This window comes from Fusarium oxysporum, chromosome 5 (assembly GCF_000149955.1).
Source record: "Fusarium oxysporum f. sp. lycopersici 4287 chromosome 5, whole genome shotgun sequence".
In the NCBI taxonomy this organism is placed as follows: domain Eukaryota; kingdom Fungi; phylum Ascomycota; class Sordariomycetes; order Hypocreales; family Nectriaceae; genus Fusarium; species Fusarium oxysporum.
The window spans coordinates 590,274-606,769 of record NC_030990.1 but is presented as its reverse complement, the minus strand read 5'-3'; the positions used below and the strand labels follow the sequence as shown (position 1 = coordinate 606,769).

The 16,496-nt window shown below is 47.6% G+C and overlaps 8 protein-coding genes across 18 annotated transcripts; 4 read left to right on the top strand and 4 right to left on the bottom strand.

Annotated features, from left to right (window-relative positions):
* Nucleotides 1–38: 38 nt before the first annotated feature.
* Nucleotides 39–2,236, bottom strand: FOXG_15391 (uncharacterized protein). The gene is made up of 3 exons (XM_018395480.1): nucleotides 1,686–2,236; nucleotides 1,125–1,636; nucleotides 39–1,077 (listed from the first exon to the last, which is right to left on the bottom strand). The coding sequence occupies exons 1-3, from the start codon at nucleotides 1,981–1,983 to the stop codon at nucleotides 346–348; spliced, it is 1,542 nt and encodes a 513-aa protein (XP_018255359.1). The 5' UTR covers nucleotides 1,984–2,236; the 3' UTR covers nucleotides 39–345.
* Nucleotides 2,201–3,993, top strand: FOXG_15390 (uncharacterized protein). Its single transcript, XM_018395479.1, has one exon. The coding sequence runs from the start codon at nucleotides 2,614–2,616 to the stop codon at nucleotides 3,904–3,906; it is 1,293 nt and encodes a 430-aa protein (XP_018255358.1). The 5' UTR covers nucleotides 2,201–2,613; the 3' UTR covers nucleotides 3,907–3,993.
* A 376-nt stretch (nucleotides 3,994–4,369) lies between these two features.
* FOXG_15389 (uncharacterized protein) lies at nucleotides 4,370–6,974 on the bottom strand. Of its 3 annotated transcripts, XM_018395476.1 has the most exons (3): nucleotides 6,438–6,785; nucleotides 5,344–6,373; nucleotides 4,370–5,282 (listed from the first exon to the last, which is right to left on the bottom strand). In XM_018395476.1, the coding sequence occupies exons 1-3, from the start codon at nucleotides 6,620–6,622 to the stop codon at nucleotides 4,575–4,577; spliced, it is 1,923 nt and encodes a 640-aa protein (XP_018255355.1). In that variant the 5' UTR covers nucleotides 6,623–6,785; the 3' UTR covers nucleotides 4,370–4,574. The 3 variants fall into 3 exon arrangements, with proteins under 3 accessions (XP_018255355.1, XP_018255357.1, XP_018255356.1); XM_018395478.1 differs by having other exon boundaries at nucleotides 4,370–6,373; nucleotides 6,438–6,974; XM_018395477.1 differs by having other exon boundaries at nucleotides 5,344–6,785.
* Nucleotides 6,975–7,384: 410 nt separating this feature from the next.
* On the bottom strand, nucleotides 7,385–8,618 carry FOXG_21903 (uncharacterized protein). 9 transcript variants are annotated; one of them, XM_018402279.1, is made up of 4 exons: nucleotides 8,416–8,618; nucleotides 8,309–8,357; nucleotides 7,837–8,226; nucleotides 7,385–7,788 (listed from the first exon to the last, which is right to left on the bottom strand). In XM_018402279.1, the coding sequence occupies exons 3-4, from the start codon at nucleotides 7,859–7,861 to the stop codon at nucleotides 7,523–7,525; spliced, it is 291 nt and encodes a 96-aa protein (XP_018255349.1). In that variant the 5' UTR covers nucleotides 7,862–8,226; nucleotides 8,309–8,357; nucleotides 8,416–8,618; the 3' UTR covers nucleotides 7,385–7,522. The 9 variants fall into 9 exon arrangements, with proteins under 9 accessions (XP_018255349.1, XP_018255347.1, XP_018255351.1 ...); XM_018402282.1 differs by having other exon boundaries at nucleotides 7,396–7,788; nucleotides 8,305–8,357; nucleotides 8,416–8,573; XM_018402284.1 differs by having other exon boundaries at nucleotides 7,443–7,788; nucleotides 7,837–8,193; nucleotides 8,416–8,573.
* A 339-nt stretch (nucleotides 8,619–8,957) lies between these two features.
* FOXG_15388 (uncharacterized protein) lies at nucleotides 8,958–11,150 on the top strand. The gene is made up of 5 exons (XM_018395475.1): nucleotides 8,958–9,630; nucleotides 9,686–10,174; nucleotides 10,229–10,450; nucleotides 10,496–10,604; nucleotides 10,666–11,150. Exons 1-5 carry the CDS (start codon nucleotides 9,036–9,038, stop codon nucleotides 10,823–10,825), a joined length of 1,575 nt encoding a protein of 524 aa, XP_018255345.1. The 5' UTR covers nucleotides 8,958–9,035; the 3' UTR covers nucleotides 10,826–11,150.
* Nucleotides 11,151–11,889: 739 nt separating this feature from the next.
* Nucleotides 11,890–13,101, top strand: FOXG_15387 (uncharacterized protein; the record flags this gene model as incomplete). The annotated part of the gene is made up of 3 exons (XM_018395474.1): nucleotides 11,890–12,026; nucleotides 12,082–12,665; nucleotides 12,719–13,101. The coding sequence occupies 3 exons, from the start codon at nucleotides 11,890–11,892 to the stop codon at nucleotides 13,099–13,101; spliced, it is 1,104 nt and encodes a 367-aa protein (XP_018255344.1).
* Nucleotides 13,102–14,250: 1,149 nt separating this feature from the next.
* On the top strand, nucleotides 14,251–14,775 carry FOXG_15386 (uncharacterized protein; the record flags this gene model as incomplete). The annotated part of the gene is made up of 1 exon (XM_018395473.1): nucleotides 14,251–14,775. The coding sequence occupies one exon, from the start codon at nucleotides 14,251–14,253 to the stop codon at nucleotides 14,773–14,775; it is 525 nt and encodes a 174-aa protein (XP_018255343.1).
* A 630-nt stretch (nucleotides 14,776–15,405) lies between these two features.
* On the bottom strand, nucleotides 15,406–16,128 carry FOXG_21902 (uncharacterized protein; the record flags this gene model as incomplete). The annotated part of the gene is made up of 1 exon (XM_018402275.1): nucleotides 15,406–16,128. One exon carries the CDS (start codon nucleotides 16,126–16,128, stop codon nucleotides 15,406–15,408), a length of 723 nt encoding a protein of 240 aa, XP_018255342.1.
* Nucleotides 16,129–16,496: the final 368 nt, after the last annotated feature.

Here is a 16,496-nt window from a genome sequence, read left to right as displayed (position 1 = left end):
GTATTCGCATCCAATCCCGGTGCTTGATCTAATCGGTTCTGTGGTTTAGCAGATACTAGTTACGATGATGCCATCTCCACAAGCATTGCGTGCGGCGAGGACCACCATACTCGGCATTAATAACCGCACAATCTCCGCTAGCGGAGACGATTAGATGTAACGGTCAGTAATCGTTGAATTATTATTCGTATCAAGAATTAGCTATCATTTGGTGAGTATAACCCATAAATTCTAAGCGCATCTCATGTCGCCAAAGCCCATTCTATCAGCACATTATGACAGAGGCAGTCCTAGCTGTTGCCTCACAAATCGGAATCCCTTCCCACGCGTTAATTATGATCGACTCTACCTCGTGGCGAGATACTGTCGCGCCTTGTAAAAGGAAATCCCCAGAGCCCAGATGACAAGGATGACAATTGCCTGAACAGGTGCAAAGATGGCGCCTCGGGCAACGACAAATCCGCTGACCAGCACAAACACTACTGGGTTGATTGAAAAGGTCTTGTAAGGTCGTTCCAGATCAGGTTCGCGATATCGTAGGATGATGGCACCTAGAACCGTGAGGAAGAAGAAAGAGTACTCTCCCAGACCGTTCAAGGTCAAAAGAGCTCGGAAGCTCCCAAAGAGGATGTAGAAAGACGCAAGGACAACTGAAAGAATGACGGCGTTGATGGGTGCGTCTCCAGCATCTTTGGTAGACTCATCTTCAGATTCCTCGGTTTCTTCGGCATCAGGCTTGACGCCAATTCGGCCCACGACGGTGAAGAGACTGGGGATCCAAGCCTTTCTTGCTGCCGCGACGCACATACGGCTGGCGACGAATGAGTTGCCAAGTAAAGAACCTGCAACGACCAAACAGATGAGAACAGCCGTAACGATACCGAAGCCTCTACCTAAGAGACGCGTGAGGGCAGTGACTGCCACGCTATCGGTAGTGCTAACCACATTCCACGGTAGAAGAACGTAGTATCCAGCGTTGGCAGCAAGGAAGCAGATAATTGCTGTAGGAATCGAAGTGTTGATAGCGAGGGGAAGTTGCTTAGCGGGTTGTGAAAGCTCAGCAGAAACATAGATAGCCTGGTCACGTCAGCGCAAGACCATGTAGTAAAGGATCAGGAACTCACCTTGTCCCAACCAGAGTAAGCCCAAAGAGCTGCATAAAGCGCAGCAGAATAATGTCCAAAGATCTCCCACTGACTCAACTTGCTCCAATCTGTGTCCGGCCCATTCGGATTATACGTATCTCTATACTCAAACCAATTCTTCTTAAACCAATCACCTCCCCCAACTTCTTTATCAGGATGCGTAGCATGAACGCCAACAACAGCCAACGCAGCCATGACCACAACAAGGATACTTACAAACTTGAGAACCACGAAGAAGCCGTTAAGCCGGGTGCTTGCTTTTGTGCTGATAGAGTTTGCGACGCTCATTACAATGAGTACCAGAATGGAGAGGAGCTTGTGCGATATGCGGTGGTCTTCGTTTATAACGCCTGCGGCTGAGTAGGCGCTTTCGACGAAGACGATGGAGAGGATTGCTAGCGTTGCTGGCATGACGGTGACGATCCATGTCCATGCTGCGAGGAAGCCCCAGATATCACCGTATATATGCTGAAGATATGGTTGAACACCACCTGTATCTCGTCAGATAACCTCCACGAAAATAACCAGGATGAATCTTACCCTCGCCAGGAATAGCAGTCCCGAGCTCAGCAAACGTCGTAGCACCAGTCCAAGCCAAAACACCTCCAATCAACCAAATAACCAGCGCCAAGCCCGGTGACGGAACATTCGTATCAATCGAGCCAGGAGAAGTGAACACACCACTTCCGATGACGATACTGACGACTATTCCGAATGCTTCGATGGCGCCGAGGTTACGCGTAAAAGTACCCCGCGACGCGGCTGCACCGTGATCTGCTTGACGATGCTCAGCCAGAAGAGGCTGTTGACTCGCGTCTTCAACGCGTTCTGAAGACATTATGAGTTCGGGTTATACAAGAGGGTTGTATTGAAGATGTTGAAACAAGGATGAGTTGATGCGTAATGAGATGGAGTCATGACCGGATGACCCGTGGGTCATTGCGTGATGCGGCGGGTAATCATCGGCTATAACTCGATGATAGTGTCTTGTCACCAGATCAACAATGCAGCTCAAACAAGCTCAAAATCTAGAGCTATTTTAAGCTAAACCTATACTATTACTTCCGTCGTATATAAAGTTCGGGATACCGTTCAAACTGTTAGCAGTTTGGCTCTAGAAGCTTGACGGAACCTTCGGTGTGAAATATCCCGAGATGAAACAACACCAATGCCACTTGGCAATTAAACAGCCCCCATTTCTCTTGGCACGTCGATGATCCTGAACGAATTCTCTCGTGTAGACAATTAAACATAGTGAATCCCCTGTTCTGAAACTCCATATTGAAACCGCTATGAACCGAAACATCAAAAGTCCACCAATGGAGGAACTTCGCCTCGCACGTCCCAGTTAAGCATGAACCAAGCATAAAAACAAGATGATGGCCCAGATAATCATCCCGTTACTTCAGCTATCCTCGTTCCTTTCATTCGTTTCTCTTTATCACTTTCGTTTTCTTCACTCGTTACAATGGGTCTCTTCAAGTCTGCGACTGTAACCCTCCTCGCCGTTGGAGCTCACGCCCTTCCCCAGGCCGTGACCCAAACAGGTGATGCCCCGGCGGCAACAGAGACATACACCGCGAACCCCAACATCGGCCCTGGCGGCTCCAACTTCAAGGACTCAGCGCACTTCCGCATCTACGCCGGTTCCGCCGATGCAACCGCCCAAGCAATCGACATGCTCGAAGCAGCATACGAGTGCTTCGTCGGAACGCTAAAGTGGCGATCCCCTGGTCTTTCGTTCAACGATGAGACTGATTCTGGACCTAAGTACAAGACTAATGTCTACACTGTTGGTGACTTGGACAGTGCGGCGGGTGTGATGCATAGTGATCAGGCAACGGGCATGGCGTACCTGGAGGTTGTTGATCAGTACCTTGCCGTTCCAGGTGTTACTGTTCATGAGTACGGTCATGGAATGCATTATCATCAGAAAGCTTGGGTTAACCAGGGCCGAACTGGTGCTTGGTGGGAGACTCTCGCCAACTGGGTCGCTGATACATACAAGACCTCCGACATCTGCGCACCTGCGCGAAAGAACCATAACCAGGAGACGTCACCCACCGAAATCGAGCTCAAGAAGGTTCTTGGTGACTCTCACCAGGTCATTGTTGATGGATCCGTCGATACTGGGAATTACTACCAGGCTTGGCCTTTCCTGGCTTACTTGACCTACAACCCTGATGACTTTGCTGGTCTGGGTCAAGATACCATTCGACAACTTCAGTTGCAGTACGAGAAGGATAGCAACGAGACTCCTCTTCACACTCTTGCTCGCGTTTCGCAGAACGCTACTGTTGGTGATATCGTCGGTCGATACTGGGCTCGCATGGCCTACGTTGACATTGGCCATCCTACCGCTCAAGAGGTTTTCTTCCAGCAACGCCCTGATATACCCTTCGCCAACATGGAAGCTGCCGGAAGCGGCTCCTACAAGCCCAAAGCTGACCGCCAGCCCCGTTACATGGGTGCCAACATCATTCCTCTCGAAGTCACCGGTACTTCACTCGAGGTCAAGGTTTCTGCCGACGCCGAGTTCGTCGCTACTGTTGCTATCTACCGCAAGGGCGGCGAGTCTTCTTACGTTACGCTTACGGATGGTGCTGGTACAGTTCCTGTTCAGGCTGGTGACGATGTTAGTGTTGTTGTTGCCAATGCTCCTGCTAAGCCTATCCTGTACGATGGCTTTGATTTGAGTGCTGAGGTTTCCAAGGGCCTTGATTATACTATTAGCATTACTGGTGCTACTGTCAAGGCCTAAGCTCTTGAAGAGTGTTTTGTTCGTGTATATAGAGTTTACACTGTAGAGCAGTAAATATTGAATGGCAATATGAGGCCTGAATCTCCATGTCGTGCAAATATTTTCATCACTCAATCTATCCAACCTAAAGATGCATCCGTAAGACTATGCACCGTGAGAAACTACATCGGGATGAATCTCTTTGCAAAGAACCTTATACCTGTACCCGGGCTTGAGCTAGCACTGCTTCGACAAAGTTCGTTTGCTCGGTCCGGGCCAGCACGGCTAAATATGATCATCATGTTCCTCTGCATCAGCTAACACGATTCTGGCAGCCGAACTCCAAGTCGGAACTTTGGCAACATGATTACTTTGTCCTCCTCAAATGCCGCTCTGATCTGATTGTTCAAATTCTTTATTTATTTAAAGATCCACTATACGGCTAAGCTTGGTCATGACATTGCAGTCTGTTGCAACATCAAGATGACTAAGTTATGCTTTATTCGCTTGCCTGTTTTGTATTAATTTATATGTCAGATCTTGGAAACTTCCTTCTAGCTCTTTTAAGGAGTTCACTGATTCTGAGTAAAACTTCTGCATACTAGAGGGTATTCGACAATGGTACATACTTTTCTATATACCCTCGTTCTCTGAATTGATATCAGAAATATGGTCCGACTCAAATCAACCTAAAAGTATCCTAGCCAGTCCATATCTTCCCAAACTAGATCTGTACCGAAATATTCAAGTATAAAAGAATCTAACGCTTCAGGTATTGGGGAGGCAGTGTTTTCCTCAACACCCTCCGTGTTATCCAACAGACCTTGAAGAAGCTTTCGACTGCGAGTGCAACCAGGGTCAAGAGGCTCCATCTGAGCGAATAGCTCAATCGCCTGACAAAGGGATCCATAGCACTCTAATTTATCTGCTTCTTGTTTGTCTGACATCAGACCCAGAACGAGGACTAATGACACCTGAAAGAGGTTCCAAGCGCTGTTCCAGCAAAGGAACTGGTTCGAAACCCAATCCAGGGTCATCAGGTCAACTCCTTCCTTTGCAACCTGGATACATTTTCGTGCATCGATCGCTTCACGGGTAGTTTCTTGCCCCCATGGCTTCTGACGCAGCGCTGTGATTAATAAGCCTGGACGGTAAAGTGTGAGCCGAGTTGTGATCCATCGCCACCAAAGAATCGCTCGCGCAGTATTGACACTTGGCGGACATTGCTCACGATGAGCCAGGAACATATGTAACGAGTCTTTCCAGGCAATAAGTTCGCGGTCGAATTCGTCAACTTCTTCTGGGCTGATTAGAGGCAACTGGGTGAGTCGCTGTTGTACACGTGTGGTAATCCTACAGAACCTTTCACTGGCGGCAAGGGATATCGTTCCGTAATCCTAGGATGCAACAATGAGTTTTAGCAAAGGCATCCAAATAACAGCGGCCAGTGTGGCTTACCAGATCTTGGAGGACTGACATGGGCGAAGTCAACGTTATAGCTGGGTCCCAATATCCCTCACTAGGACGTCCCAAAGTGGACGAAGCCCACGTATCCAGACACAGGATAGACCACCAAGTACGTATTCGTGTGGCTATTGAGCCATTAGCAGGATGGCAAGCTGTATTCGTAGAGGACTGCGAAGCCTGAACTCTATGCAAGCCCATTGCGACGGCCATCTGCAGGGTCGCTCCCATAACAGCAACTGCCATGTTCGGTTTGTTGAGAAAGTGAAGAACCATGCCACTATACAGAGCCAATGCTTGGACCATGTAGAGGTGGCCGGAACCAAAAGAGTTGATGTTTAGATGAGGTAGAGCTCGCTTGTAAAAATGGTTGTGCGCGTTGAAGTGGATTGAGTCTGATGCCATTGAGCCCATGGCGAGCACCATGTTCATTAGAGCCACCCACGGACCAGCTTCATCCTCTTCCATGTTGGATTGAAGATACCTCTGGCGAAAGTCGGCTTCGTCCACCATTGGAATGACAGGATGCACGTGGCTGAAGTATGCATTTATAAGTGGTATCTCATCAACTTGCAGGCAGGCCATGTCGTCCGGACTAGCAGCCAGGGTTGATGGACTCCGCCAAGCTTCAGGGCCCTTGGGAACTCGTTGCTGGACATGAGGAGAGAGATGTGCGATGACTTTCAAAATGGTAGGAACCGAGGATATGCCCAAGTATGAGGCGTTGAGCGATTGTCGTGAGAAGGCTAGTCCGTTGACGTCGTCTGCCACGCGCGACGTCTCGCTCTCGGTCTCGGATACTTCGTCCCAAGTGAAGTTTTGTTCCACTGATGGTTCTAAAACTTGCAGATGATCCTGCGACCCGGTCTCAGTGGCAGGTGGAGGTGCCTTGTTGGAAGCCTGCAGTCGTATCAATAGCTGCTGGCGGGTCATTGAGGATAGTTCATCAAGTGAGCTTGAGGGGAACAATGTTTCGATGACCTTCCGGGCCTTGGCGTAACTATCGGTAAGTTCGGCGTGAGATCTGCGTATTGCATTGTGTTAGTTCAGCGTCAGAGCAGGCCCACTTGTTCAGATGCGCGCGTTACTTTATAGATACATTGTGCCTCTTTTTCCTTGCCGGATAATGGCAAAGATGTGGGACGAGGTAGTAGACGCATTGCCGACAGGGAAAGGTCTGGCCTTCACATTTGACACGACGACGTCTGCATTCGGCGCATGATGAAGTGGCCCGGGGCTGTCGACCGGTTTCGGAGACAAAAGGGAGTTCCATGGTTGGAATTTCGACCCCGAATCTAAGGAGAAGAGTTCCAGGTGGTATGAAGGGACAGAAGGCAATGGAGAAACCTTTTGTCACCAGTTTAGAACATAAGGCTTGGGCTGAAAACTGGCTACCGAGTGAGCAGCGCGCGCAGCAAGCTTAGGCAACAGTTTAAGTTGGGGCTTAGTGGCCCACAGTAACAAGGAGGCGTCCTGTTCTGAAGGGCCCGTTTCAGAGTCCAGGACAACACCGTTACTGGCATAGAGGGAGCATCCACTATTCGGACCCGAATTTCGCAGACTCTCTCGAGCAGTTGGTGATAATCACGTCCCACTTGACGAAGAGAAAGTACTGAATCAACTCATAGATCCTTCTAAATAGAGTTTAATGATCAAGAAAGCTCTAGCCACATGGCGTGAAACAGAAACCTCGGCAGTGTCTCGCCAAGTATAAGCTATGCCGAAGATGGAAAGTGATGGCAGCCGGCATTAGGTGACACTAGTGAGGAAATACAGATTTCCGTCCTAGCTCACGGCATGTCCGAAGCTACCTTAAAGAGCCTTATCTTCACACTATTTCTTTGGCAGAATACTATATAAAGGAACTATTAAATAATAAGATGAAAACTACTGATAAACATGTATATAAAATAAAGACTCTTGATTAGTATCATAGGTAATTAATTCTTTCTATTTTAAATTAAAACATTTATATAATTAATAAATCTAAGAGAAGAGTAATATTAAAGCTATTTATTAAATACAATAATAGTGTTTTTTTCTTTTCTTTTCTTTTTTTTTTTTAAAATAGATTATTAATATCTTTAAAAGAACTATACAAGAACTAAAAGTGCTAATAATATAAGAGTTGCCAGCCTCTTATAACTTAATTGCTGTTAATTACAACCTGGAGCTAAGCGTGATATCCATCTAGATCCAGACTAGGAAGAAGACTATAAGCTGGGATCCAGCAAGACACAGCGTAGAAAATATCGATATGGTTTATGCAGAAGTTCAGCGAATATCCGTGATCGCCTTTCTCTTGCACAAGCTGGCTCCCCTTGAGGCCTGTCTTTGTCTCCAAGATGTTGAGAGCAGTGTCCCGGTACAATGCTTGGACTGCAACGGCGTAAAGCCACTGCTCACCGTAACCAGTGGCATACCAAAGGTTTAGGTTTACTAGTTCTGTTAGCTATTGACAAGCTGGATTGGAACAGACGTACTAACCAAGCTTGACCTCCGACGTATTCATGTTATTCTGTGCTTACTGAGAGACGCGAAAGATGTGCTCGTTTTCAGAACCTATAGCATAGATGACTTTATCTACTAGACTCTCGATGCCGGGTGCTATCTTTCCCGTTATGGTGCTCAGGTCGTCAGAGGTAATCAACGCGGACGTTGCTTGTGTGCGTACGGGATATCTCTAGTCTCACTTCTGGATGCTTCTTTTGAAGTGCTCTGCCGCACAAAAACGCGCTATCCAACTCGATCGAAAGAATGTTGCTCTCGCGTGGCTTAAGTAGAGCGGTTATGTCTACCCGATGGCTGAGAAACCTGTTGGTGCTCTCAAGATGGTTTTCCCGTCTAATTGCACGTGAGCGAGAATTTCCGGACCGTCTAACAACAGGTAAGCCTGGGCATTGTTTGAGATGGTAGAACCGTGGAGACTGGTCTCGTATGTCCAAGAGTGCTCACCCACCGACCTGTTCGACATCAAGCTCGTTTATGCCAATAATAGGTCTAGTATCCTAGAAACCACCCATGAGAATGTGGCTACCAGGAAGCATATGTAGGAAATTGTATTACCTCTTATTTTATAATAGTTCCAGGTGAATAACAATCGGGACCCTCTCCATAGGTAGCCAGACGCCCTCGCCCTTATTATAACGTTTCAGTTGCCAGCCAGTGGTTAGATTAACGAAAGGACAATTGGCAGTAAGGAAAGCGGGTAGCAACCAGGCTCACGCATGGTGTGTTTTGGGTGACATTGGAGTGTTAAAAGATTCTCCAATACCATTTTGTCTCTTATGATCATCGGTTAATAGCCCTAATCGCGTACAAGCTGCGTCAATATGTCACGTTACATTTGTTTCTCATACATCAGTGACGACCATATCAGTCCACCAACAAGCCATGCTGAAGAATGCAACCCACTACTAGGCATCTTCCTGCTCTTTAGGGTCATGAGCTAACGCGGCAGTTCGGAAATCTGTAACCCCGTCCTAGTGCGGATCCACACTGTCGTGAGATCCCTACCTCTTCCAGGCTTCCCCGCATGCCGGTCCTTTTATGTTAAAATAAGAAGTACAGTTGCAATGTATATACATATGGATCTTCCGGATCTATGAGAGATCGACCTGTAGTATCCACAGTCTTATCTTTACATTCAATCACTCAACGTTCACCTTGTCCACCACTCAAGAAACATGACTAAAGAGCTTGATCAGTCTCACAGTGAGCATGTTCAAGATGTCACAACCGGAAAGAAAGAAGCAGTGCAGACCCCAGAAGCCATAGCGACCGCGCTTAACAATGTAGGAGCCCCATCCCCATGGGGCAAAGGCCATCTCCAGCTGTACATGGCTTGTGCGCTCATCTACCTGTGTTCAACCATGAATGGTTACGACGGCTCGCTCATGGGTTCGCTTAATGTCCTCCCAGAGTATCAGAAATACTACGGGCTGGGTGATACTGGGTCGACCTCGACAGGCTTGGTATTCTCCATATTCCAGATCGGACAGATGGCGGGCGCCTTGTTCACCTGGATATGCGACTGGAGAGGCCGTAAGATGACTCTGGGTGTCAGTTCATTTTTCGTCTGTGCATCTGCTATCTTCACTGCAGTAGCCCCGACTTTGTCTTCGTTTATCGGCGCAAGATTCCTCCTCAGCTTCTTCTCGACCATCAACACCGTCGCTGCGCCGATGCTTCTCGTCGAGATTGCTCCTCCTCTACACCGAGCAACAGTGGCAGGAATATACAACACTTTGTACTATATCGGAAGCATCGTTGCAACATTCAGTACGTTTACCCAGTCTCTCTCCCAAGCTGATCAATCTCGCTTACTAGATACTAGCAATGTACGGTGCCAACAACCATTTGAGCGGCAACATCAAGTGGCGTCTTCCCCTCTGGTTGCAGATGCTCTGTCCCGGACTCGTCTGCCTAGGTAGCTGGATGTTGCCCGAGAGCCCGAGATGGCAGGTTGCTCAAGGAAGAAACAAAGCAGCTCGCGAGTTCATTATCAAGCATCACGCAAATGGCGATGCAGAGCACCCAATTGTCGCCATTGAAATGCAAGAGATCCAGGATTCACTCGTTGAAGTTCAAGGCCGTTCCCAATGGGCTTGCTTCGACCTACGAAGCCTTTACAAGTCTCGCGATCGCCGTTATCGAATTATGCTAGTCATTGCCATGTCTTGGTTTGGTCAATTTTCTGGCAACAACGTTTCGAGTTACTATCTCCCATTGATGGTCGAGAATGTTGGGATAACCTCTACGAACATGGTTCTTTTGTTGAATGCATTCTATGCACTCTCGGGATGGGTGGCTGCTACAATTGGAGGTATGTAAAATTTGAAAAGTCGGTAACTTCTTTCGCTTACAATGATGGATGAAGCTCGTCTCCACGATGTTGTTGGAAGACGCAAGATGCTGATGGGCTCGTGTCTGAGTATGTCTATTGCGCTTGCTATTGTTGCCGCCACGGCAGCCGAGTATGAGCGCTCTGGCAGCACACCTTCAAGCTCAGCAAGCATTGCGTTTATCTTTATTTTTGGGGTTGTCTTTGCAGTCGGATTCACTCCAATGCAGCCCATTTATCCAGCAGAGGTTTTAGCTAGTGAGTGTCCTACTCTCTGACATGATCTATCACTGACACAGACAGATGACATGCGAGCCAACGGCATGATGATATTTCAGATAACTTCCGGTTGCGCAGGGTTCGTCAACACTTTCGCAGCTCCAGTTGCTATGAAGAACATTCGGTACTGGTTGTAAGTACATCTTCGAAGCCATACTATAACCTATACCCCTAACCAATACTTTCTGTTACAGCTACGTGTTTTTTGTGTTTTGGGATCTGTTTGAGTTCGCCTTTATCTACTTTTTCTTTGTCGAGACCAAGGGCCGGACCTTGGAGGAACTGGGCGCTGTTTTTGCAGCTAAGAATCCACGCAAAGCGAGTACCCGACGGATCTCAGAGCCTCACTGTTAAATAATGGGCAATGATTGGTCATCTGAGAGATTGAATCATGAGCCTAATAGCTATAGTATCAACGTGTCTAGCATACCTACCATGAACTGCAATTATATAGGAACATTAGCACATGAGTGGATGAAAATTAGCGATGAGGCTTCTATGGGCAAGGAAGCAAATAGCGGATCTAGGATAATGTATTAAATGTTAGCTCTCACTACTAATGAGCTTAATACTCTGGTTTCCATAGTGAACCTTAAAATTTATAGATAGATGCAGGTATTTTAGATTATTATCTTTGTAGTTCTGGCTATTAGAATACAACGAGCTATGCTTACTCTTACTGTATAAGGACGCAGAAACTACAACGTGGTGAAAGCTAATGATTAAAGTTTATCTTTAACCATTTCTGAATTTATTAAGGATTAATGTGTATAACGAGATCACAGGGAATATGGTTTCTCTTACAGGTACAGTACTATGAAACAAGCCTAGTGGCCCTCGAGCGCTAAGCCGGACTTTTATATTCGCGTCCAAGCTGATTCCAAGAGCCAATGGATCCTTGTCCAGGCAGCCCAGATTTGAACTCCGACATTGTGTTACACGCTAGAATGATATTTTGTAATTCCGTTCAAGGCCATGTCAAAGCCAATATTGCATATTATTCCCTAACAGCCCGCGCACTGCGAAAAGGAGTCAAAATGCGGGGTAGATAGTTACATCGGTAATATAAGGTCACGATCTCAAGTTGATTAATTTATTAACGGAAAAATCAAGGATCTACATCTTCCGATGCTTGTTTAGGATCTTATATCACAACTCCCTGTCCCAGTCCTCCTTGGTATTTCCGGCTCAGCATCATGGATATCACCTAAAGCGGAAGCTCGTGACAGGCAGACCTGGACGCTGGGACCAAGCTCACAGTGTTTCTTTGAACCTTAGGTCAATGCAACCTTCATGAGCTGGAGGCGGCCATAGTTAAGCATTTCTATATAAGATGAGATCACGGCCCCTCAAGGGTTCAAGACCAGCACCTTCAGAATACTCGAATCATTCTGACCTATCCCCCATACCTGAAATCAATGAAGAACTTCAGCCTTCTCGCATTGGGTCAAGCTCTGCTTGCAGTAGCCACTCCTCATGGCTCTGAGCTCCCTGTTCGCCAACAAGGCAATAGCTTCGCAGGCGTAAACTCCTTCTTCCTCCATGCTTTCAAGCAGTAAGATTTAGTTCTTTCCACGTCCCAATGATGATATAACTCACAGAGGATGCAGGCAGGATCGATTGGACGTCCTGGACGCCATCCAGGATGCAAATCTCAAGGTCCTACGAATCTTCATTTCACCAACTGGCCAGAACTTCAAGAATACTGGCTCAATTGCAATGCCTGACATTGAGCCCCAAACCGTGGGAGTCTGGGACGATACCCAGCTCAGAGCCATAGATCAACTCATGGTAGAAGCTCAAGCCAGAGGCATTAAGCTCACCATCGCCATCCATGATCGCTACCAGCTCGGCTGCTGGGGAAGCGATGCCTACGTGTCAAAGTACAAGCTGCCTGCAGTAGACTGCAACACTCAGCCGGCTAGTGCCAACAACGTCGAGTTCTGGTACTCGGACAAGAATTGCATTTCCGATTTTCAGAATCGGATCCGTCACGTTCTTGAACACAAGAACACACTCATCAGCGGAAGTCCAGCCTGGAAAGATCTGAACAGTCACATCTTCGCGTTCAATATCCAGAACGAAGGTCAAGGCCATTTGAACAACAATATTCCACCTCATCCGTCGTGGTGGTGCGATCGAGCTGGCTTCATGCGGGGCATTATGGGTAGCAGTAAGGTTCTGATCTCCACTGGTAAGTTGTTATGCACCCGGAGTCACTTTTCAATCGCTAACACAAGATCCTAGGTGGTGGCAATGAGTTTCCCAACTCAGATGTTGCAGAGAACTGGGCTTGCAAGGCCTTGGACCTTGTCACCATCCACTCCTACATGGGTGTCAACGAATTCAAGAACAAGGGTCCGGTTGCGCTGCAGCACGCAAAGAGCGCCAACAAGCTCATGCTCTTTGAGGAGTTCGGTGCTACTGGGAGCAGTAAGTCTACCACAGTCGGTCAGCATATAGATGTGTTCAATGGTCTTGGTGTACCGTGGATGCCCTGGCAGATCAGCAAGCCTGGCAACAAGGCAAATGATTATGAGTTTTGGACTGATGAGCCTACTTATGATGTCGTTGAGGATGGTTCGAATGATGCTCTGGCAATAGGCGCTGCACAGACCTGGTCTATCTAGAAACTATGAGGAGCATTGAGCCTGCTCCAGTCGAGTGGCCATGGGGAAAGATTCGCCTCTATAGCTTGAATGACGTTGGATATACTGGAGTAAATATAGTTGGATATTGGAATGCGTAACAATGAGATGGGCTCAAGGTAGAAATGCCTAGTATTATATGAGAATAACTCTATTATTCCCAGCCCTCACCCTGGCAGACTTCCCCATCGACAACCTCTGTAACACCGTCGCCAGCGGCCCCAACGCAAACAAGCTGTACATCCGTCTTCGCCTGTCCCTCCAACCACTGGAACTGCAAATGTCTCACCATCAACGACCGCACCAGCAAAGTCGACGGCACTCTCGGTGACAGTGTCTTCTGCATTCAGTCTAGTTTCTGCGGCATGGGAAAGCTCAGCTTCTACAAGAGTGGTAACACCTTTCTGATTTACAAGGATGGTAGTGATGGGAAGGTCATTGGGAGTTGTTATTAGAATACCGGGGATGCTGGAAAGGTCTATGGTATGACTGGGGGTAGCACGACTGTTACGGGAGGGTATGCTTGTATCTAGAAAGGCCGGGTATGTCTTGATGGCCAGCGACAGTCTGAGAATAAGGCTTGTCTTACTCCTCTATACCAAGTCATCAGGGTGAATCATGTCAATTTTGACGTCCTCGTGGCCTCAGTTGACTATGCACGATTTGGTCCCGTGTTCAATTGATCATCCGAAAACGCCGACCTTGGTTTCCTCCAGCTATCCGTTTCCTACTTCAGTCAACTTAAAGAAAGCAATCCTTAATATGTGAGTACAGAGGAGACTTCGCTCTAGCTCTGTTTAAATGAAATTGCATTAAACGGAATCTCAGAGTTAAACTCAGATATCTTCGCAAAATCTCGTATAGCGTCCAATTACTTTGTATAACAACCACTAACTCACGAGCGTGGCGTCAATAGCTGAATCTTCCAGCCTTATAGCTCAACTTGATGACATTTATAGCTAGCGTACCGGTAGATCAGCACACCAACCGCTTATAGTCTCTCACTAGCATCCGATGCGAAATTACAAGCCCCTTTGTTGAAGATCTATAAAACAAAGATCTGTTCCCCAGTCTTGGCATTACAGTCCTCCACGCTCGTTTACTCGCCGACTGCATTCACTTGTCTTCACCATGCGTTTCTCGGTAAAGTCTCTCGCTCTTTTCTTGCTTTCAAGCCAGGCCGGTTTTGCCCTGGCAGGGCTCTGCAGACCATCGACGACTACAACAGCCGCTGCGACGACCACGACCACCTCCGTCCCCGAAGGAACCCCCATCGTCGCCGTCCTCTCCGATGGAAGAGTAGTAAATACCTACCTCAACGGCCTGTTCCTCAGCGATCAAGGAGACACCCCCGCAACCTTCATCCTTGAGCCGTCAACCGGTCGCCTCACCACGACCGTTGATGGCACGAAATACTACCTCCAAACAGTCATCCCGCTTGGCCCTCAGCTTTCATTTCAGTTTGATACCTATCAAAATATTGCGAACAATCAGTACCGGTACTTCGTCAAATGCGACGTCGTCGCGGGCTTTCTGTCGTGCGCGTCTGAGAGTGGTTCGACGCCTATTTATTGGCATATCGAGAGCAATAACATTTTCTATGGCAATGAGAACGTACTCACTGATGTCACTACTGCTCAGTTCAGGTTTCAATAGAGCGGGCTAAAGCGACCTAGGTTGAAAACTGGCCTGGCAATCAGTGATGTGTTGAGGAACACATGGGAGCTGGTGCGTTGTATGAGGGAACAAAGACAGTTTATCAGCTGGGACTTCTTGCGTCAGAATTAATTCTCATTATCTGTATATAATTCAAGAATCAATAACGCTTTTTATATACGTGATTGCGCTTCTCTTTTCTCGCTTGCATCTCCTCTCTAGAGTCGAGAGCTGTATCGGACTCTTAGGCCCTGGATGCTCAATCAACTCTGTCCTCTATTTCTGCACCTCCTTAACTCCCTTCTTTCTCGCCGTCTAGAGGTTTTTGTTGAAGTACACAAGCCAGCCAGACATCGGCTGAACAATACCTAGTTCACCTCGAGTCTCTTGGTCAAGAACACCTGACCTCTCACGCGAATGCCCGAGTAAACCTCCAACGATTGTACAATTCCTGAGATCCTGGCTATGGCCGACCCTAATAGGTATCGTTGTAACAGCAGAAGTCATATCGTCATTGAATGTGAACCCTTCCGGTTGGTTGATTTTGCGCGGATCGAAGAAGTCGAGAATCCAACCACCACTCAACCGTCCGTCGTGGTCCACTTTGAGCATACCGTCCCAGAATTCACTCTATGGTCTAGAGTCCCGATGATGAGCTGCAATTTGAGGGACCGGATGGTCGAATTGATAACCAGCTCCTAGCATTTTGTCCAGTAAGCTTGAATGACGGGATACCATGGCCTCCAAATCCGGGGACCAGGTTCTGATTGTCGCGAAGCTTTGACGCAGTTTTTCCCAGTCCGCCGTATCCCCTACGACCACCATAGTCTTGCGATCGTAAGTCTCCTTAGGTTTCATGAATATCCGATGGGGCTGAGCTTTGCAATGTGTGCCGAGTAGTATGAGAGCGGCCGCCCCGAAATCCGTATGCGTGGTGGTGCTGAAATGGGGCATAAGAACATTCGTGACTTGAGGACCAATTCTTGCTTCGACTATATCGGACAAGCGCTTCGTCACCAGGTCTGGGTTATTGAGCTCTGCTCGAGTAAAGGTCAGGATATCTTGTTTTGCCTGAGGGCGAACGGCTTGGTAGATATAGGGTTTCAGCTGCGCAAGAATAGCAAGCCAGATATTATCCACCCGAATGTTGAGTCCAGTGTTCCTGTCGTAAATTTCTGCCGCAGCCCAGATGAATCCGTTCTGAGAGGCCACGGTCTGGAAAGCGTTGCGGTGGAAGTTAATTTTGAAGACGCCATCACTTTTTCTGGAGTCAACAGGAGATATCTTTTCGAGTAGTTGGCCCCCATGCAAGCCCACGTTGAACGCGTTGAGGCTAGTTGTTGGTACGTCCATCACCGCAATGTAGAAGATGTTTTGTAAGTGTGAAGAGAATAGAAAGTGCTTTGTTGGGTTTCGTTCTGCGGCGTTATTGATGATGGGGAAGATGAGATGATGCTAGAGGGAGAAACATTGCGAGAGTGCCTGGAGAAAGCAAGTTTGAGTATTCCATTGGAGGCGCGTAAGACGTGCCGTGCTTTCCAGTTCGAGTTTGAGAAGAAATCTGGTGTTTTTAGAAAGTGCTGGCTCGAGTTCTTTCTCACCGCTAATCAATCCATCAGCCTTCAAGAGGCAAGAGTTGACCTGGCTTCAGAGCGTACTTTTGTGCAGCTACCAAACGCAATGGACAAGAGACAAGCTCGATTCAAGCAGTACACACGTCA